We start from the raw sequence: 22,077 nt of genomic DNA on the forward strand, positions 1-22,077 counted from the left end.
TATTTATTTTTAGAGAGAGGGGAAGGGAGGGAGAAAGAGAAGAAGAGAAATATCAATATGATAGAGAAACACTGATCGGTTGCCTCTCAGATACACCACGAGTGGATACTGAAGCTGCAACCCAGGCATGTGCCCTGACCAGGAATCTAACCGGCAACCTTTCACTTTGCAGGATGTTGCCCAACCAACTGAGCCACACTGGTCAGGGCTTGACTTCCCACTTTAACTTGACATGATGGAAGCACTGGCCTGGCTGCCGCACACAATGAGTGAGGGGATGCTGTTCTGAGGGAGCTTTTACAAGACTGAAGACAAGCTGCTTACCTGCCAGGCCCCCTCCACTCTTGGTGGCCCTTTGTGCTTTTCTGCAGCCATCACTTCATCCCTTTGAGGGTAGATGCTTGTCAGCAGGGAACCCGGTGTGGCCAGACCATTCGAGTTAAACTTCCCTGAGAGGAATTTTGTTGTCTTAACTATATATTTTTTCCTAAGTTAATACTTTGTGCAAATGCTGGCTAAGTACCCTGCTGAGATCACCATCTTCCCAGGGTTCTGTAGGTGCCATCTGTCCATCCATGGCCTGATGTACATGATTCATGAGTCTGAATCAAAGGTTGGTAAATGTAGCCAAATGTTAGAAAGGATGCCTACTCTAAACATTTATTTTATTCTGACTTAAAACACAAATAGAACTCATTATAAAATCAGGAATTTAAAGTTGTTTAAAGAAATAGTTCTGTTTTTTACCTTGGTGACTAGATTTAGGCAGGGCAGTTCATAGAATCTGTGTCAAGAGTAGTTGAGCCACTTTTGGTTCTGAACTTGATTCCGTCTGCTCCTCTCCAAGTTTCTGTCACTGCATTGATGACTCTGGCATGGGCCATGACTTCCTTTCCCAGCTGGGGAGCATCACTAGTCATGCCTTGTGGAGATGTGAGTCAGTGTGCTCACCCTGACGTTCCTGCATTGCCTCCGGGATGTGCAGGGCTAGATGTTTCTTTGACAGATGAAGTGGATGCAGTTTTTTACTTTCCCTGAGCATCATCCCTTATCTGCCATCTTCCCACTATGTACCTTTGGTTTTTTCTAAAGTGGAGTGAGTGAGATTTTCTAAAGTGGAGTGGATTTTTGTGAGATGGTCTAAGTTTTGAATTTTCAAATTTTTCTAAGTCCCACTCTTTTTCATTGTTTCATCTTACCTAATTCAGAACTAAATTTTTAGCAACTCACTTTTTATCAGTTTATAGTATGTGTAGGTAAATGACAAAATCATGGGTTAGGTTGGCACAGCAGACTGGGAAGTTAACAATTGTCTGGACTAGGGCTGACTACAGAGGCATGTCTGAATGACAGGATGGACTCAGGCCTGGGGGCAGGTCAGCCACGGACTGGTACTGATGCACAGGTGGGGCAGGGTAGGTTGGAGATGGCATGGTGTGTCAGCATTTAGGATCTTGGCATTCACATTCTAGGCTGGTCTCTTGTGTCCCATTGGGACTTCTTCAGAAGTCAGAAATCTACTACCCTGGAAACACAATGAAGATGGTGAGTAACATGGAATAAAAACTTATTTCAGGAAATTACAAAGAAATTACAAATTGGAGAAAAGTTGCTCTTTGTTTTTCCCCCAAATGCACTGCATTATGGGTCCACCCTGAGTCCAGTGGCTAATGAGCACACTGGAAGTCTCACCTGGAGGTTAATATTCGATTAGACTCTTTCCCTTGAGCTGTTTCTCAGGTGGGAGTATGAGAAGCCTCAGGTTTTCTGCAGAGATAGTTGGTGAGGAATATTTACGCTGGCATAGAACTGTCTCAGGCCCTGCTTTGCGGCCCACAAACACTGAGGACAGAGACAAGGTCTCAGTGAGGACAGAGGAGGTGCTTTGTGGAGACTGACTGTGGGTGACAAGAGGCATGTTGCTGATCACCACCAGCGTGGACACAGCTGCTCTGAATGCATGAAAAACATTAGTATCTGTTTCATCTGGACATGTCCTTAAAATAGAAGATCAGCTTTATTCCCAAGGCCCACATCTGAGTACTTTTTTTAATGTGCTAAAATATGCATAGGGTAAAGTGTACCATTTTAACCATCTCTAAGTGTGTGGTTCAGTGGCATTAAGTACGTCCACATTCTTGTGCAGCCAAACGAGCATTTTGTATTTATCCTTACAGGAAGTGGTTCAGCTGCCTTTAGATTTTGTGAAACAGCTTTGTTTAAAGATACAGTCTGAAAGACCAGGTAAGGGTTTTAACTTATATGTTCTTTTTGTAATTTAAAGTATCCCATTTGAAAAGTGTTTGACATTGTTTCTCTTGTTAGGTAGATGCAGTTTTTGGCAATTCTTTTGCCAGAAACTTTGATTACCAGGGGTAGAAATCTCAAGAGCTCACAGTTCTGGGCATCAGATATCCACGTCACTGCAGAGAATTTATGACCAAGAACTAATTGATAAAAACAAATATGCATTTGGGAGAGAGAGGAAGCTGAAGGAGTTAAGGGCGACTTAGGGTAAAGATGATGGGCTATAGGGAGGCCTGGAGGAGGAGTCAAAATGAAAACCAAGGTAGACCCAAAACAGAGGATGGGCCAGGCTCTGGCAGGTCTGCAGCTGGAGGACCTTCTGCCAGAGCTGCATCCACCCAGCTTGCTGATCCCCCTGGGGGAAGACAAGAGATGTGAGTTTTTTGGGCCATGCCAGCCCCCATCATGTCATGTATTTTCCACACCTCCTATACTTCTCACATTCTACCCCCCCCCATACACTGAATATCTTCACCACTTCACCTTACATACCCTACACCCATCACCTCACATACCTCACCCCACCTTATGTATCTCCGCCCATTACCTCACATGCCTTCCCTATCACCTCATGTACTTTCCTTACACTTGGTCATGGCTGTAATGACAGAAACCATGTCAAAGCCTTTCCTTTCACACAAAGATGCAAAGTCCATGTTATTGAGGGTGGATATGTCTCCTCCTAAAGCACAGCCAGGCAGTCCAGGTGTGCAGTTGGCCAATATAAAATTCTTTCCTTACTTGATTGGGAAAATTGGGGCACCATGCGTTGGAGCCTCAGGTTTGAGGAGCATTGAGGAGCAGGGCTCTGTGTGTTGAAGTGGCTAATGAGGGGGAAGGATATTGTAGCCATGTTAAAGCCAGGACTGTGTCTTGGTTCTGTTGTCCTCATCTATACTAAGACAGACTAAGACTAGTCTAGGGTCTGCCATCCAGCTATAACGCTGCTCAATATCATTATTTTATTTTATAATTAGGAATTAAATTTGTATTACTGAACAGTAATAAGAACTGTACCCCCATTGTAATAATGACTTATAATTAGGCTTGTTATGTGAAAGGAGGAAAGTCAACTTCACCTGGGGTCTGGAGGCCACATGGCTGTTCTGTGACTGTCCAAGTACAGTTTTTAGAGTCATTGCTAAGGAAACAGCGGTGTTTGAGGATTCTGAGGAACCAGCAAGATGAAGGTGGAGGCTGGTTCCTCCTTCCACTCTGTGTTCCTGGGTTAAGGGACTCACAGAATTGGGAGGCGGTCCCTAAGACCACCCTCACTTCTGATAACAATTGAACCTTTGGGGATCCCCAGGAACAAGTTCAGGATCTGATAATTTGCTAGAAAGACCCATAGAACTCATTGTTATCCTCATGGTTATGGCTTATCACAGTTAAGGGATAGAGATTAAGATCAGCTGATTGAAGAGGTGCTAGGGGCAGGTCCAGGGAAACCAGCATGAGCTTCCAAGTGTCCTTTCCCACTAGAGTTGTGCGGATGGTACTTACTTCTTCCAGCCACAGTGTGTGACCACATGGAGGAATGCCAAGCATGGAGGCTGCCCAAGTCTCAGTGTCGGGGTTTTTCTGGGGATTGGGCATGTAGACACAGCTGACTAGCTGCCCTCAATCTACAGCCTTCTGGAGGTTGAGCTGATACTGTGAGACCTGTACCGCCATCATGTATCACAGTGTTACACTCATGTGACTCAAAGACCCCACACCATTCCTCAGGTAGGACACCCCAAGGCTTAGAGCTGGAGGCCAAGGCCAGCCCTTTTAGGCAAGGTTAACCTTTCCTCAACAGGAATTTGTGAAGTTACCATGAGATCATCTTGTATCTCACACTGATCCTCAGGTATTTTTCTTACTGTTTTCTAGAATCTCGCTGTGACAAGGACCTGGATACTCTCAGTGGTTATGCTCTGTGCCTTCCCAATTTAGCCAGGCTTCAGACCTACCATTTTGCCGAGCACCGGCCGATTCTGTGCGTAGAGATCAAGGTGAGTTTTGTCAAGGGGAAAGTGAATGTGGGGAGAAGGGAGAGGTGGGTTCAGGTTGTAAATTCATGGTACCTGCCTAGAGTGCACTTTACCACAGAAGCTCCTGGTGTTCCTCACACTGGGGCCCACGGCTCCTTCTTGGGGATCCCCAGCTCCTAGGGACTCAGCTTGCTTCCTGCTCCTTCCATGTGTACCACCTGTTGTCTCCCACCAGCCAGATCTGAGGGACATGGCTCCCCAGGCCCCTAGATTTAGGCTTATTCCCAGGTGCTTTGATGGCAAGCCAGCTAGGGACAAGCCCTGTCCAGGGTTCCGCCCTCCCTATTTTCTTTGGAGCGGGCAGCTCACCAGCCCTCCTGACCTTCCCTGCCATGTCCTCTTGGCAACGTGGTGACACTCCATGCTGTGTTCCAGGAGGCCAGCTTGACGGTTGCCCTTCAGACTGGATGGCACTCTGTTCTTTTGTTTCTGTCCTTCTCAGTAGAGACCCTCCCCAGAGGCACAGGAACCTATGTGACTCTCAGGGCCCTGGTTTGCTGTGGTCAAGACTTTCAAGGTGGGGTGACAAAGGGCATCGCTCTTCTAATGGAGGGAAGTGATTGCTGAATAAAGGCCAGGCCCCCAGCTTCAGCTCTGCTGTGCAGTGTCCAGTCTGGCTGCTCAAGTCTTCCTCTGGAAGCTTCCCAGATGTCCCAGGCCACTGTTTCTCTCCTTCCAAATCTCTGTGGTGGTGATTTCTGGGTCATACCCTTGGCTCTGAGCAACCTGTATGCTCAGTGGGGCCTAATGATCTGTTTCCACAACCAGAGGGTGAGTGTCTTAGGCATCACAAACGATTGGGGCATGTTCTTCATTGTCCCAGTGCTAAGAGCAGGTCTCACATATTGTGCATGCCCAGAAACTGTGACTTTTAAAAGGCATCTGGGGTTCCAGACATTTTGGGAGCCTGGCAACCATCAGATGGGCAACTTCCCATTCACAAATTCTTGTCAGAGGGAGTAAGAGTTCTGCTTCTTAGAGCTGGGAATGTGGGGGCAAGGTCAAATCCTGCACTCTCAGAGTCTTTCCAATCCCCTTCTGTCTTGAAAACACAAAGCAACTCTGTGTTGTATTTTTCAATCCAGCAGCTGAGAAACCATCTTTTCCCAGTAAGAGTTCTGACTCTGTAACAGCAGAGAGACATTTATACAGTGTGATGAGGGAAGCATCCGTTTCCTTGCAGGACTAGAGAGAAAAGCAACTTTGGGAATGTTTGTCTAACATTTGCTGCTACTCCTCAGTGTTGCCTTGTAGTTAGTTATGTCTATTTAAAGGTATGTGATTTCTTCTTAAGCAGTTTTTCTTCCTATTTATTTTGCAGCCAAAATGTGGGTTTATTCCTTTCTCCAGTAATGTTACGCATGAGATGAAGCATAAGGTGTGCCGTTACTGCATGCACCAGCACCTCAAGGTGAGGAGAGCCAACCAGCACACATCCCTCCCTACAGAGCTGTATAGAGGGTGGTTGGGCCCAAGGTGTGACCACACAGAGTTATTCAAAAGAGTGAAAGAAGATGTAGATATTTATTATTTACTTTTTATTTCACAAGTACTGCATTATTTACCTTTTTGTGTGTGTGTTAAATTGGGATAAAATTCACTTACCCTAAGATTCACCCTTTTAAAGTGTATAATTTAGTATATTCACAGAGTTGTGCAACTGTCACAACTATCTAATTCCAGAGCATTTTCATCACTTCAAAAAGAAATTTTGTCCCCAGAAGCAATCACGTTGCAATCCCCTGTACTGTCAGCCCCTGTCAACCACCTTTCTGTCTGGAATTGCGTATTCTGGATGTTTCATATAAATGAAATCATATAATATGTGTTCTTTTGTGACTCTCACCTTTCACTCAGGGTAATCATATTGAAGTTTATCCATGTTTTGTAGTGTATATTAGACTTCATTCCTTTTATGGGTGATTAATAGTCCATTGTATGGGAACATTTTGTTCATCCATTCATCTACTGATGAACATGTGGCTTGTTTCCGGTTCTTGTGAATAATGTTGCTATAAACATGTATGTACATATACTTATTTGAATCTCTGTTTTCTGTTCTCTTAGGTAGATTCCTTGGAGTGGAATTACTGGGTTTCAGGGAAGTTCTGTGTTTAACTATTTGAGAAAACATCAAACTGTTTTTCACAGCTGTTGCACTATTTTGTATTCCCACCAGCAACATACGAATGTTCTGATTTCTCCACATCTTTGCCAACCCTTGTTGTTGTCCCTGTTTGTGGTTTAGCCATCCTAATGAGTGTGCAGTGGTATCTCGTTGTGGTATCTCATTTGTATTTCTCTAACACTGATGTTGAGCATCTTGTGCTCATTGTGCCATTTGAATATCTTCTTTGGAGAAATATCTATTTTAATTCTTTGCCCATTTTAAATCACTTTGTTTTTCTGTTGTAGGGTTTTATGTGTTCTTTATATATTCTGGATGTTAAATCTCTTATCAGATATGTGGTTTGCAAATATTTTTTCCTCTTCTGTCTGTTGCCTTTTTACTCTGATGATAGTGTCCTTTGATGCACAAAGTTTTTACTTTTGATAAAGTCCATTTTGTCTATTTTTTCTTTTGTTGCCTTTGCTTTTGGTGTCATACTAAAAAATTGTTTCCTGATCCAGCGTCATGAAGCTTTCTTCCTATGTGTTCTTCTAAGAGTTTTATAGTTGCAGCTCTTACATTTAGGTCTTTGATCCATTTTGAGTTAATTTTTGTATATGATGTTAAGTAGGTGTCGAACTTTGTTCTTTTGTATGTGGATGTTCAGTTTTTCCAGTACCATTTGTTGAAAGACTATACTTTCTTCATTGAATAGACTTGGTACCCTTATCAAAGGTCTTTTGGACATATATGTGATGGATTATTTCTGGGCTCTCTATCCTATTTTATTGTTCTGTATATCTGTCCTTATACTAATACTACACTCTTGATTGCTGTAGCTTTGTAGTAAGTTTTGAAATCGGGAAGTGTTAGTCTTCTGGCTTTGTTCTTTTTCAAGATTGTTTAGGCTATTTGGGGGCCCTATACAATTACCATATTTGGCTGTGTATGATGCACTCCCTTGTATAATGTGCCCGTGTTTTTGGCCCAAACTTTCAGGGAAAAAAATCTTTCGTTTTAATTTTTAATTCAGTTATTTTTTTTATTAACATTTAGATGCTTGTTTTTGTATTACAAAGGAATTTTAACATTTATTTTTTAACATGTTATGGTACAAGAAATTTTCTGTAACAAATAATTACAGAATACAAGAACAGATAGATACAAAGGGTTTCAGGCACTACCCATGTATAATGTGCATCCTTATTTTTCCCTCAAAAATTTGGGCAAAATAATGCTCATTATACATGGCAAAATATGGGACATATGAGGACTGGATTTGAGGACTGGATTTTTCATTTTTGGAAAGCACGACTTGGAACTTTGACAGAAATTGCAGGAATCTGTAGATCACTTTGAGTAGTATTGTCTTATAATCCATGAACACAGGCTGTCTTTCCACTTATTAAGGTTTTTCTTTAATTTCTTTCAGCAATAGTTTATAGTTTTCACCATATAAGTCTTTCGCCACTTTGGTTAAGTTTATATCTAGGTATTTTATTGTTTTGTAATATTACAGATGTGATTATAAGTGGAACTGCTTCCTTAATTTCCTTTTGGGAGTGTACATTGCTAGTGTATAGAAGCACAACTAATTTTTCTTTGTTGATCTTATATACCCTGCAAACTTGCTGAATTTCTTTCTTTCTTTTCTTTTTTTTTTTTTTGGATTTTATTTATTTATTTTTAGAGAGTGGATGGGAAGGAGAAAGAGAGGAATAGAAACATCAATGTGTGGTTGCCTCTCACGTACCCCCTACAGGGGACCTGCTCTGCAACCCACCCATGTGCCCTGGACGGGGAATTGAACCCGTGACCCTTTGGTTTGCAGGTCCATGCTCAATCCACTGAGCTACACCAGCCAGGGCCTTTGCTGAATTTCTTATTAGCTGTATTAGCTTTCTTGTAGATTCTTTGTAATTTTCTATGTACAGGATCATGTCATTTGTGAATAGTTTTATTTCCTCCTTTCTAATTTAGTTGCCTTTAACTTCTCAATTTCCTCAAATAAGTCAGAAGGGATTTTTGATAGGGATTCCACTGAATTGCAGGTCAATTTGGGAGGTATTGCTATCTTAACAGTATTAATACTCTGTGAACAACAGGTTGTTTTTCCATTTATTTAGATATTTCCTTCATTGGTGTTTTATACTGTTGTTTACAGTGTGTAAGTCTTCTTTTGTTAAATTTATTCCTAAGTTTTATTTTATTTTTTGGATGCCATTGTACATGGAATTTCCTTTTATTTCTTCAGATTTATTGCATAGCAATGCTATTGATTTTTAAAATTTATATATTTTTACTTTTTTTCAAGAATTTTTTTTTATTGATTTGAGAGAGAGGGAGAGAGAGACATCAATTTGTTGTTCCACATATTCATGCTTTCATTGGTTGTCATGTGTATGTGCCCTGACTGAGGATTGAACCCGCAACCTTGGAATATTGGGATGACACTCTAACCAACTGAAACTACCTGGCCAGGGTTCTAAAATGGACATATTTTTAGTTGTGGTGAAATACACAAAACATAAAATTCACCATCTTAACCATTACAGGTCACTTGCATTAAGTACATTTACCTGGTTGTGTAACCATCACCATCATCCATCTCTAGAACTTTTTCATCCTGCAAAACTGAAGCTCTATGCCCAGTCCCTGGGAACCACTATTGTAGTTTTTACCTCTGTGAGTTTGACTACTGTTGGTACCTCATATATGTGGAATTGTACAGTATTTGTCCTGTTGTGACTGGCTCATTTTCACTTAGCATAATGTCCTCAAGGTTTATCCATGCTATACCACGTATCAGATTTCTTTCCTTTTGAAGGATGTATTGAACTTGGGTTGCTTCCACCTTTTGGCTATTGTGAATAATGCTGCTGGGAAGATGAGTGTACAAATCACTCTCAGTTTTTGAGTATATACCCAGAAGTCGAATTGCTAGATCACATTGTAGTTCTCTCTTTCATTATGAGGAGCTGCCATTCTCTCGTCCACAGCGGGCTGCACCATTTTACACTTCCCTCCCAGTGCACAAGAGTTCCAGTTTCCCCACATCCTCACTAAGACTTTTCTGTTTTTGATAGTAGTCATCCTAATGAGTAATGAGTGTGAGGTGAGAAATGCAACTGGTTTTTGCATATTGATTTTTTTTTTTTAATGAAAAGAGGCTTATTTCTTAGGTATCATGCACAACAACAAAAACTCACTGCCTGTTTACCCTGTGCCCCCACCCTCATCCTAGTGCAGGACACTTTCTCAGTTGGGATATTTCCCTTCTTAATGTGGCTGTAGCTAGTGACTGATGTGATGTTAACAGCTCCTCTTAGACTGTAGTCAGCTGCCAAAGTTCTGATGGAGGGCAGGGAATAGAGTGGAGAAAGAATGCCAACTCTAGTAACTCTTCTGTGTGGCCAACTTCTGACTCAGCTCTTCTGAAGCATTTCTTCTTTTCCCTTCCATTGGAGCAGTTACTGGTCCAACTCCACAAAAGCCAAGGCAGGGGCTAGACTTTGTTTTATGTGACTCATTTACACTTAAGACCCAGTCAGTCAGAAAAAAAATACAGTCTTCGTCATCATTGACCCGACAACCTTATCTTGTATATTTTTTTTAGTGTTCAATAGAAAAGTAGAAATAATTCTAGGTATTTTAAGCAGAAAAGTTTAATACAGGAAACTGAGTGTTTAGAGACTCATTGGAAAGCTGGAGGAGTAAGCCATCGATTGTTCTCCAGGAATCAGAACATCAGAGAACTGACCCAGCAGGGTAATAACAGCTTTTAGCACATCAGGAATGTGAGGGGGAATCAGGAGAGAGATGCTGAGTTCCAGAACACCCTGCATAGCCGTAGTCCAGGGATCAGGGAATCCCCATAGGTTCAACTGCCTCTGAAGAACCACAGAATAAAGATTGGACCCTGAATACCTGAAGGATTTTTTCTTAAGAAATATTGGTCTATTTGACCCCTCTGGAGGCTGCCAGGCTTCTTTTTTCACCATGATTGGGGCCGTTGGTTTTCAGGGTTCCCTTGGAACTAGAAAGGGGATGGGAATATGTCATTAAAAGTGCCACAAAGCTCAGTTCTTATTTAGATTTGGCTGTTTTTCTTTAATAATAAATGTTCCCCAGGTTGTTGCAAGACTTCGGTTAATTTTCAGAGTTATGAAAATTGTAATTGATTCTTCTAGTTTTTGCCAGTTTTCTCATTGCCCATATGGAGGAGAGATTTTCTAAAGGTTCTTACTCTACCATTTTTGCTGACTCAATTCCTACTCATTTAACTGATAAAATACGGAATTGGATGAATTAGGTCACCTGTCTTACAGAGGTAACTCATGTTGTCAGTTTGTATATCCTTCCAGACTTCTTCCTGTGCCAACAAAAATAAACATGGTATCCAGTGTAAATGAAGTGATGCCTGTCTCTGCATATTCTAATGAGTGTTCACATGTGCATGTCTACACATTTCTAAAGCAAATATGGGGTATTGCCATATGTAATTGTTCTGCTAATTCTTTTTTCATTTTAATAATCCTTGAGGATTGTTTGTTTATCCTTCAAGGTTTTTTCTTTGCATAGTTGGGTATATGCATAGTCCACACATATTTTTTCTTCTTCTTTTTTTTTTTTTTTAAGCAAAAGCGACATCCTATGTTTTGTTCTGTAAGTTGCTTTTTGACTTGAATAAATCTTGGTGATTTTAGCTCTACCTCTTTCCGTTAGTAGCTGCATGTCATTTATTCATTCTTTCATTCATCATGTGTCCTGCTGTGTCCTGGCCCCTGAGAACAGCTCTGCTGTGACTTATTTGTTTCTAGGTCTTGCTGTTACAGTGAGGCAGCAGTGAACATCCTTGACCCTGTAATTCCTTGTATATTTGCCAAGTCAGGGGACACCTACCTTTTAAGTTTTGATGAACACCAGCAAGTTGCCTTTCAAAAAAGGCAACTGTTCTGTGTTACAGTTAGCCCAGTGCTGTTCTCAGTCCAACTGTTGACACAGTGTGGTGGTTTCTTAACAGGTGGCAACTGGGAAGTGGAAGCAGATAAGTAAATACTGTCCCCTCGATCTCTACTCAGGGTAAGAGAACACTTCTACTTTGTCCCAGTGTCATCTTCCTTGGAGGTGGGGTGGTTGGGATTGTTCTGTGAGGTGGGATGATGTTCTCTGATGGGGAGTTGGTGGATGTTCTGTGAGATGTGGCTGGGGGTGTTCTGTGAGGAGAGGTTTGTTGGGGGAGGTGTTCTGTGAAATGGGAACCATGGGTGGGGCATTCTGTGAGGTGGAGTGATGTTATGTGAGGGGGATTTGGGGGTATTCTGTGAGGTGGGGTCAATGGGTGTCTGTTCTGTGAGGTGAGGGAGGTATGGGTTTGGGGGTGGGGCAGGCATTCTGTGAGGTGGGGACTACTGGCCCCTGTATAACCAGGGCCCTGGGCAGGTCTCAAGTTTTTGCCTGGAGTCTGGGTTGCCTCTTTTGATTCCTGCAAGTAACCTGGCAGAGCCAGCAGCTGGGAAGATGTTGCCACGAGAAGAGGGCTGAGAGCAGGGTGTGGATTAGGGGAAGTGATGGGGGTACCTCTGCAAGTAGGGCTGGGGACAGTGCAGCTCCTTAACCTGAAAAACTCGGAGACCTGTAGCAGGAGCTCCTGGGCATGTCCCTTGAGCCATGAGTCGGGAGCCACAGGCAGGTGAATGCAAAGACTGCTTCTAATTCTATCAGTAATCCTTCCCCCTTTTAGAAATAAACAGAGAATGTACTTTGCCTTGAAAAGCTTGTTGCAGGAGGCACAGAACAACTTAAAGATATTTAAGGTAAGAGTTGCTTCTATTTTACGGCCCTTTTATGCTTGCAGGCATCACATCTGTGGAGAAGCAGGGCTGTTGGATCTGGACAGCTTGTGTCCTCTGTGTCCTGCTCTATGTGGACAGCTCTGTTCTGCACACTGTTGCCCCTCAGAAGGGCACTGGGGTGGGGGTGGGGCTTTCCCCGTCTGACTCAGAAATTTGGCCAGAGCGAATTGACTTTACCCTGTTAGCCTCCATTTTCCCAAATCTAGAAAAGGAGGACATGCAAAATCAGTTTATATTTTTAATTTTTATGAGGAGTTCAGGAATTTTATGTTTACATTCGAAAGATAAATTTCCTTTCATCTGAGGGTTTATTTAAAACCTATAGTAAGACTGGCATTTTGTCTCCAGTGGACTGTTTTCTGACTGCCTGCCCTGGGCTGGACTGTCAAGCCCACACTTAGGCAGAGTGGGAGGCCCCTGGATAGTCTGCCTTGCCCTGGGCCCATGTCCTGGCTTTGAGAGCCTGGATGTCTGCTGCTTCTGGTGAAATCAGCACGGAAAAAAAATTCATAGGTTGAGATAATAGGTTCAAAAGAATGGCTTTTAAAAATAATATCTGGAGTAACACAGTGCATTTTCATAAGTGCCATTACTTCTAATGAGCAAACTCTGGTTCTGAATCTCAAGTCTTCGGTCATTGTGAAGTTCTGGGTGTCACGATCAGTGCCGCCATTATATTGCATATTCAAATGTTGTGCATAGACTCCAGGGCTGTGGCTCTCTCCAGCCCAACACTGATCACCTGTGAAACTTGCAGGGGGACACATGGGGTAGTCATGGAGCCTGGGTTGATGCCTCTCCTCCAAATGTCACATGAGTTCCTTGAGCAACTGTAATTGTACCTGTAAAACTCCCCTCTATCTGGATTCCAGACACTGGGGAGAAGAGGCCTTCTGCTTCCAGGGGTCACTCAGGTACTCATGGGCTGGGAGGACTAGCTTCAAGGTGGGCCAAGGGTACAGCCTATGATTCCTGGCTTCGGGTCATACTTATTCTTGGCCTGTTTTCCTCTTGGGAACTACTGCCTTCCTTTTGCCTGGCACACCCTCCCACTGTAAGGCTGATCTCAAGGGTCATTGTCTCTTGATGGTTTTTCCAGTCCTATGGTTGGCAGTGGCCTTAGTTGTGTCCCTATCATCCTGGACACCCATACTGTGAGCTCTGACAGTGCAAAGAGAGACTTCCCAGGGGTCGATGTTGCTGAATCCCATGACCTTGCTGAGGGAGAAATGCCCTATGTTTCTTTTTTTTTTTAAGTATATTTTATTGATTATGCTATTACAGTTGTCCCAATTTTTTCCCTCCCTTTTATTCCCCTCTGCATTATACTCCCCCTCCCTCTGTCATCCCCCCACCTTTATGGCCATGGGTCATACATATAAGTTCTTTGGCTTCTCCATTTCCTGTACTACTCTTAACCTTCCCCAGTCTCTTTTGTGCCTATCAATTATGTTTCTTATTCCCTGTACCTTTTCCCCCCATTCTCCCCATCCCTCCATGTAATCTCCATTTTTTTCTTTTTTTCTTTTTTTAAAGGTTTTATTTATTTATTTTTAGAGAGAGGAAGGGAAGGAGAAAGAAGGGGAGAGAAACATCAGTGTGTGGTTGTCCTTCATGTGCCCCCTACTGGGCACATGGCCCTCAACCCAGTCATGTGTCCTGACTGGGAATTGAACCAGCCACCTTTTGGTTTTCAGGCCAGCGCTCAATTCACTGAGCCACACCTGGCTCCACACCACCAAGGCTTTTAACTTTTTTTAAAGATTTATTTATTTATTTTTTTAGAAAGAGGGGGGAAGGAAAGGAGGAAGAGAGGGAGAGAAACACTGATGTGTGAGAGACACAAGGATCGGTTGCCTCTCACACACCCCCAACAGGGAACCTGGCCTGCCACCCAAGTGTGTGCCCTGGCTGGGGATTGAACCAGTGACCTTTTGGTTCGAAGACTGGCACTCCATCCACTGAGCCACACCAGCCAGGACTATGTGATCTCCATTTCTGTGATTCTGTTCCTGTTCTAGTTGTTTGCTTAGGGTTTTTGTTTGTTTGTTTGTTTGTTTGTTTTAGGTCCAGTTGTTGATAGTTGTGAGTTTGTTGTTATTTTACTGTTCATAGTTTTGACCTTCATCTATTCCTTAGATAGGTCCTTTTAACATTTCATATAATAAGGGCTTAGTGACATTGAACTCTCTTAACTCGATCTTATCTGGGAAGCACTTTAACTGCCCTTCCACTCTAAATGATAGCTTTGCTGGATAGAGTCATCTAGGTTGTAGGTCATTGCTTTTCATGACTTTGAATACTTCTTTCCATCCCCTTCTTGCCTGCAAGTTTACTTTTGAGAAATCAGCTGATAGTCTTATGGGAACTACTTTGTAAGTAACTGTGTCCTTTTTTTCTTGCTGCTTTTAAGATTCTCTCCTTATCTTGAATTTTGGGTAATTTAATTATGATGTGTCTTGGTGTGTTTCTCCTTGGATCCAACTTCTTTGGGACTTTCTGTGCCTCCTTGACTTGCATGTCTAGTTCATTCACGAGATCGGGGAAGTTTTCCTTCCTTATTTGTTCAAATAAGTTTTCAATTTCTTGCTCTTCCTCTTGTTCTGGCCTATGATTTGGAAGTTGGAACATTTAAAGTTGTCTGGGTGGTTCTTAAGCCTCTCCTCATTGTTTTGAATTCTTGTTTCTTCATTCTGTCTGGTTGAATGTTTATTTCTTTTCCTGTTCCAAATCTTTGATTTGAATCCCAGTTTCTTTCCCTTCACTCATGGTTCCCTGTATATTTTTCTTAGTATATTTTCAAATATCTCACTTTGTATAGCTTTCATTTCTTCCTTTATTTTGCTACTATACTCAATCATTTCTGTGAACATCCTGATTACCAGTGTTTTGAACTCTGCCTCTGATAGGTTGGCTATCTCCTTGTTGCTTAGTTCTTTTTCTGGGGTTTTAATCCATTCTTTTGTTTGGGCCATATTTCTTTTGTCTCAGTGCCTCAATTACATTATAAGGGGTGGAGCCTTAGGTACCCACCAGGGTGAGGCAACCAAATTGGCTGCGTTGTGGTGTTGAATGTGGGGGAAGGGTCTGAGAAGGAACAATACCACTTGCTGGGCTCTTGGTCAGCTTTCAGTCATTTTTCCACTACCCACAAGCAAATGGGACCCTGCTGGTACTGAATCCCAGGTGGGTTGGTTTGTGTACATTATAGGACCCCATAGGCTCCTCCAGCAGATTCTCCTATGAGACTGGGAGTTTCTCCTGCCACCGCAACCCCCACAGATTTTTATAGCCAGAGGTTTTGAGGTTTTATTTCCCTGCACTGGAACCCTTGGTTGCACAGTCTGTCTTTCTCCCCAGTTGTTCCTCCCATCTTATCCGTATGCAGATATGGGACTGCCTGGTTGGCCAGCCGCCATCTTGTGTGTCCTCGCCACCCCGGCTTCCTGTCTCTGTGTCTCCTACCAGTCTGGATGAGTGTTTCTTCAACTCCTTGGTTGTCAGGCTTCCACACAGTTCAATTTTCTGGCAATTCTGGTTGTTTTTTTGTTTTTATATTGGTTCTTATCCTTCTTTTAGTTGTGCAAGGAAGTGAAGCATATCTATCTATGCCTCCATCTTGGCCAGAAGGCCAACATTTCTTGTTGGATTGAGTTGACTCCCATCTGTCCCCTGGAGCAGAACAGGAATCATCCTCATCAATATTATCTGCTGCTGCATAACAGCCACTTGCCTTGTCTGTCATCTCACAGCTTCTGTGGCTGGGAACTGAGGCACAGTGTGCCTGGTTCTGGCCCAGGGTCTCTTTTGAGGCTGCATCCCACTGGAACACTTGGTTAGGGCCAGAGTCTGTGCTCCCAGGATAGTACCCTGACCTTGGCCTTTGTTCCTAGTCATGAGGGGTTCCGTGGAGCTGCTCAACATGGTTGCTATGATCTGAGAATAGAGCAACCAAGATGGAAGCCACAATGTCTTTTATAACTTAATTTTGCTTGGGATGTGCTATCACTCTGCCCTTATTCTGTTGGTCACACAGACCAGACCTCTGCAGTGTGGTGAGGACTACAGGGTATGAGTATCAAGCGATGGGGGCCATTGGGGATCATCCTGGAGACTGTTGACCATACCATCTCATAGATGAGGCGAGAGGTTTTCTACTCCCCTGGGGTTGGCTGCTGCTTAGGGATGTGGGGACTAGGGTTCTTTTAGGGGCTTTTCCACCAGACACCACAGACCCTATAGAAGTCACAGGGTTGGGCCCACTGGGCATCCCTGCCTGCAGCGCTGGGAACATCAGTGCCACAAGATGTTTCTTTGCTGCACTTGACTTTAGAAGGCAAAATGACCACTAAATGAAGGTTTCCACACTAGTAATGCTGGAGGACTCACCCACCCTGGCAGGGGTCTGGCCCAGTGTTTCTGAGAGGACAGAAGTGCTCTGGAAAACTGGCCATCTGTAGATGTCCACACTGGCCTAGAAGTCTCCCTGCTCAGCGTCTGACTGACACTGTGTGTCTCTCAGGTGCATGGGTGTCACTCAGCCTTTTGAGTAATTGGCTGTCAGTGTTCTGTGTGTTCTGGTCTGAGGTTTTGTGCTTCACATCAGGACTTCTTTTCCACCTTTTGGTGGGATCTGCCTCTGGGTCAGTGGCAGGGTGCATGAAAGAGGGTTTCCCTGCACACTGCTGTGTGGAGGGACCCCAGATGGGGCATGTGGATGATGTTAGGTCCCTTTGCCTGCCTGGGGACAAAGGTGCTTTCCTACCCATCTCTTGGAGGTGGTACTGCCCTGTTCTTTTTCCTTCCTGAAGAATGGGGAGCTGATTTATGGCTGCAAGGATGCCCGCAGCCCCACGGCTGACTGGAGTGAGTTGGCATATCACCTGAAACCTTTCTTCTTCCCATCCAACGGCCTGGCCAGTGGGCCCCACTGCACGAGGGTTGTGATCCGGGAGCTGGTGCGCGTCATCACACGAGTGCTGCTTAGCGGCTCGGACAAGGGCCGGGCAAGTGCCCTGAGGCTGGGGCCAGGGTCGCAGGGCCCATGTGTCTGTGAAGCCAGCCCTTTCATCAGGAGCCTGCCTCACCAAGGTAGGCTGGCTGGGTGGTGGGGTATGTGGGCAGAGCCTGGGCACAGCCTGCTGGGGTCCTTCCTTGCCTCACACAGCTTCTGCAGGAGCAACTTGGGCTCCAACAGGGCGCTCCCATCTGGCCTCTCTGCCTCTCAGGCTTAGGTGGAGAGACTCCCTTTCTCATCTATTTGAATTTGTGAATTGCATCACAGGTTTGGGCTGTATGGTTTTCCCTAAAACATTGTCCCACAAGTCTCTGCATCCTCTGGTTTGCTGAGTGCTTTTTATACATGCCCCTGGTGTATTCTCTTTGCAAACCTGGGGGTGGGTTTCCTGGACCTGTTTCTCACATGTGGAGAAATAAGGCACTGAAGTTGGAGTCCACAACTTCTAGGAGTCCCTTCTAGGTAGGGTTGGTCCCAGCAGGCAGAAGTTGGCAGACAAGTGTGAGAACAGGCATGTAGAGCTTGTGACTCTGGGTACCTCCTACTAGAGGACCTGTTCCTCACAGATTCAACAGTAGCCAGTTGTGACTTGGTGGCATCTGGGCTTCAAGAAGGTTAGTTTGCATTTTTGTCCTGAGTGTTTGTGGGCTCCTCATTTGCCCCTTTGTCACCTGTTAGCAGCTCCATACATATTCTGGTCTGTGGCATGTGGTGCTATAGCCAGGAACTTACTTTGTGGGGCCGACTAGGAAGACTGAGATTCTTCAGTTTTTATGTTAAGAGCCCTGCGGTCTCTCGGAGACCACTATGATGGCCACAGGAATGTGATGTGGCCACTGCAGGAAGACAGCAGCACTACCCTGTGTGGCTTTTAAGTGTTGTTCTGTGGACGCCTAAGCACAACAGATTACGACCATCCTCAGTGTGGTACCTCTCTGCAAGCAGGCTGAGGATCTGGCCTCCATAGACATGCTTTCACAGATTTGGGGATGCTAACATGATCATTTTAAATTTTGTGCCTTGCCTTGTTTAGATTAAGGGTCATCTCTCTGGGCAGATGCAGTGGAGTAGAAGGGTGCCGAGAGGGAAGAGAGGCACAGAGCGGGAGGTGGGCCTTGTGCATGTGCCAGCAGCCTAGCAGTTTCCTGGGGCTGTGCAGCCTGTGCCTGTGCTTTTATCAGTCCTTGACAGTAACCTTTTGTTTCCTTTGATGTTCTTGGTAGGAAAAAGCAGCCTGGAGCGCTCGGGGTTACCGAAGGGCTGTCTTCTGTATAAAACCCTTCAGGTGCAGATGTTGGACATGCTGGACATTGAAGGCCTCTACCCTCTGTATCGACGGGTTGAGAGGTACCTGGAGGAGTTTCCTGAGCAGAGGTGAGGCTCGGGCCAGTGGTGCCCCTGCCCATTCTGGTCCAATGTGGGACCGCTGAGCAGCCCTGAGGGTGAGGTGAGGATGAGGGGAAGCGTTACTCCTATGCGAGGACCACACAGGCCTCTCAGGAGGATGACCAACCCCATCCACCTTTCCCCCTTACCCTCAGGTGCCAGTTCCGCTCAGGGACTCAGTGCTGTGTGAAGAAGGACCAGGGTCCCTTAGATCAGTGGTCACTGGTCCATTCCTAGAAAGGCAGCACCTCCTATGGATCTGACAGTTCTGAGTAGGGGCCAAGCCTGCAGGGGGCAGTGCTGCTCCATAGGTGGTGGCTTCTGTGCCCAGCAACCTCTGGGCGTTAGGCTTTCCTGAGGGCTTCCTCCCCACTCTCCCTTCGCTAGGTTCTCTGACCTGGACACTGTCACAGACAAGTCATATTCAGCCTCAGCTCCCCAGGTTCTGGTCTTGAGAGTTCTTTTTAAAACTATGCTGCTTCAGGATAAAGTGTAGCATTAGGAAGAGGAGCATCCCTTAGGTGTTCTTTAATACCAGATGTGTGATTATTAAACTGTTAGCAGTCTAAGAAACCATTTTTTGTCAGCTATGTCATCTTGTTTTTTTGTGCCCTTTCCTTCAGAAAAACATTACAAATAGATGGGCCTTATGATGAAGCATTTTACCAGAAGCTACTCGATCTTTCCACTGAGGATGATGGGACAGTGGCTTTTGCGCTGACAAAGGTGGGCAGACCTTTCCAGAAATACAATGTGTGCTCTTTAGGCTCTTAACATTAACTTGAGGTTTTCCTGAGAAATATTTCCCAGTACCTACCTCTGATGGTTAAAGCAGAAAAATTAGGAATTTGGGAAGAAAGTGGCTAAAGTTTTCCCCAGATGTACTGGGCCTGATGAGGATTTGTTCAGTTGGCTGCAGTTTCCCCCCCCCCCCCCCCCCCCGTCCCCCCTCCGCTGGGCCCAACCTTTCTCCACCCCCTTCCTTGGGTCCAGGACCTAGATCCACCTCTCTGTGCTTCTTTCTGAAAAACCTTAGAACTGGCTGGCACCAACCTTTCCTGTCAAGGCCCTCACTGGGGGCCAGACCCTCACCTGTGGCTGGACCAGAACTTCCTTCCCCCAGAACTCAGGCCAAGGGACAGCCTGGGAAAATCTCTTAGAGAAGAGGCCCAGTCCTATTCTTTCTGGTTCTTTCAAATTAAAGAATTCAGAAGCTCCATGAAACTGGATAGGAAAAAAGTTACATCTTTTACTCAGCTCTAATTGAAATTCAGCGTTTCATTCCATTACGAATTTGGCAACAACCACTGAAGGGTGAACAGGATGTCCTCCCTGACTGCACCACGAGAAATCTTCCTTTCATTTCACACTGCAGTTGCTGCAAAGGTCTCACAAAAGCTTTGTGGTCATCACTTGAGAAGTTTGGTTATATAGTTCTGTGTAACACATTTGTTTAAAAAAAAGTGTGGTATCTGATATGGTCACCTTCTGTTTTTTATTCTCTGCATTTAAAAATGTGAGATTCAGAGAAGGATCCATAGGCTTCACCGGGCTGACAAAAGTGTTGTTAGATGCTGAAATGGTTAAGGAACCATTTTCTTGGAGGGGGGAGAGGACCTGAGTGACCTCTTCTCTATGTGCCTCTCTGGGCAGCTACCCTGGAGCCCTTGGCTTACTTGTCCTGGTACTGATGGAAATATCTATGGTTCCCACTTGTGAAAAGAGTCCTTGCTCCCTGACCAGGTTGCTCAGTAGGTTAGAGCATCATCTTGTACACCAAAAGTTTGCAGGTTTGATCCCTGGTCAGAGCCCATACCTGGATTGCAGGTTTGATCACTGGTTGGGCGGTATCCCAGAGGCAACTGATCCATGTTTTCTCTCACATTGATATTTCTTTATTTCTCTCTCTCCCCCTTCCTCTCTCTCTCTAAAATCAGTAGACATATCTTCTTTAAAAAAAAAAAAAAAAGGAGTCCTCACTGTTGTCTCTGGCCAAGGAGGTTCTCCCTCAAGGCAGAGCTGTCTTCAAGGTGGGGAGAGATCCAAAAGTGGGCCTTGGCCTCAAATGAAGTGACAGAATCTGCCCTATGTTGTCTTGAACTTGAATACATTGATTTTGGAATAAATAACACCATTCCTTCTTGTTTCAAGAGAGGAAACAGGACTTCCTTTTTTATACATTTCTATATTTTTCAAAATTCCTACTAAATTAAGCATGGATTACTTTTTAATATTATTTCAGTTTTTTAACCTCATATGTAAACATAACCTCATTGTAATAGATTCAAGCAATCATTACATAACTATGATAATGGCTAAAATCAGGACTTTGGGAAAACACCTAATGCTGATGCAGAGAAGATGGGTCACTCATACACTGCTGATGGGACGTATACTGGCACCGGCCACTCGGGAAACAGTCTGGCAGCTGTCTACTAAATTGAACAAGCAAAGAGCCTGTAACCCAGCTGGACAGTTCTCACAGAGGATGGAAGACTTCTCCTCACCCAAAACCTTGTGCAGGAGTATTCATTTAGTCCTGTATGGAATAGCTAGAATGTGGAATTGTCAGCAAGAGGCCTACAACAGGTTGTACAGACTGGCGTTGCTGAGCAATGAAAGGGAACAGACTCTGGATACACACTGCACCCTGGGTGAATCTCCAGGGAATTGTGCTGACTGATGAAAGCCAATCACAAAAGGTCACACTGTGTTTCTGGTTAGGTGACATTTTTTAAATGACAAAGATGTGTCGTGGTGGGTTGGGGAGGAGGTAGGAGGAAAGTGGGTGTGATTATAAAAGGTCGACATGAGGGATCCTTGCAGTGATGGAATTGCTCTGTATGTAACTTGACTATGGTGGTGTATGCACGAACCTACATGTGTGATAAAATACATACACAAACACACAGGAGCACATGTAAAACTTTGGAGATTGGGATAAAATTGTGGAATGTATTGACGTCACTCTTCTGGCTGTGATACTGTATTACACAGTTCTGCAAAATGACACCATTGGGGGAGGCTGGGTAAAGGGCACTCAGGATCTCTGCTTTATTACTTTACAAGTGCATGTGAACTTACAATGATCTCTAAACAATTTGATGAAAAGATGCAAGCAGTGAATATATTGTATAAAATGTGGCCATATTCCTGCCCAGGCAATAGATACCCATGGCTAACAGTATGTCAGTATGTTTTTAGAACTTCACATGCACACACACACACACACACACACTCACACTCACACTCACACCATTCGGGGGATTGTCCACATTACGTGTTGTTTACCAGTTTGAATTTAAATGTAACATGGCTTGAGGTCTCTTGGTGTTGGAATTTAAGGGTCTGCCTCTTTTTGTCTTA

At 44.2% G+C, this 22,077-nt stretch overlaps 1 protein-coding gene across 8 annotated transcripts in view; it reads left to right on the forward strand.

Annotated features, from left to right (window-relative positions):
• Positions 1-22,077, forward strand: part of LOC112323110 (inositol-pentakisphosphate 2-kinase) — a 122,164-nt gene that overhangs the window by 79,763 nt on the left and 20,324 nt on the right. For 5 of the 8 annotated variants that reach the window (XM_053920605.2, XM_053920604.2, XM_024580761.4 and 2 more), the window contains 8 exons: positions 2,178-2,244; positions 4,183-4,304; positions 5,665-5,754; positions 11,477-11,535; positions 12,197-12,269; positions 17,120-17,399; positions 18,549-18,699; positions 19,335-19,437. In XM_053920605.2, coding sequence (XP_053776580.1) covers positions 2,178-2,244; positions 4,183-4,304; positions 5,665-5,754; positions 11,477-11,535; positions 12,197-12,269; positions 17,120-17,399; positions 18,549-18,699; positions 19,335-19,437 — 945 coding nt within the window. Of the gene's footprint in view, positions 1-1,472; positions 1,546-2,177; positions 2,245-4,182; positions 4,305-5,664; positions 5,755-11,476; positions 11,536-12,196; positions 12,270-17,119; positions 17,400-18,548; positions 18,700-19,334; positions 19,438-22,077 lie in introns of those variants that run through there. The other 3 variants (XM_045188163.3, XM_045188162.3, XM_045188164.3) reach the window with 2 other exon arrangements.

Source organism: Desmodus rotundus, chromosome 3 (assembly GCF_022682495.2).
Source record: "Desmodus rotundus isolate HL8 chromosome 3, HLdesRot8A.1, whole genome shotgun sequence".
Lineage (NCBI taxonomy): Eukaryota > Metazoa > Chordata > Mammalia > Chiroptera > Phyllostomidae > Desmodus > Desmodus rotundus.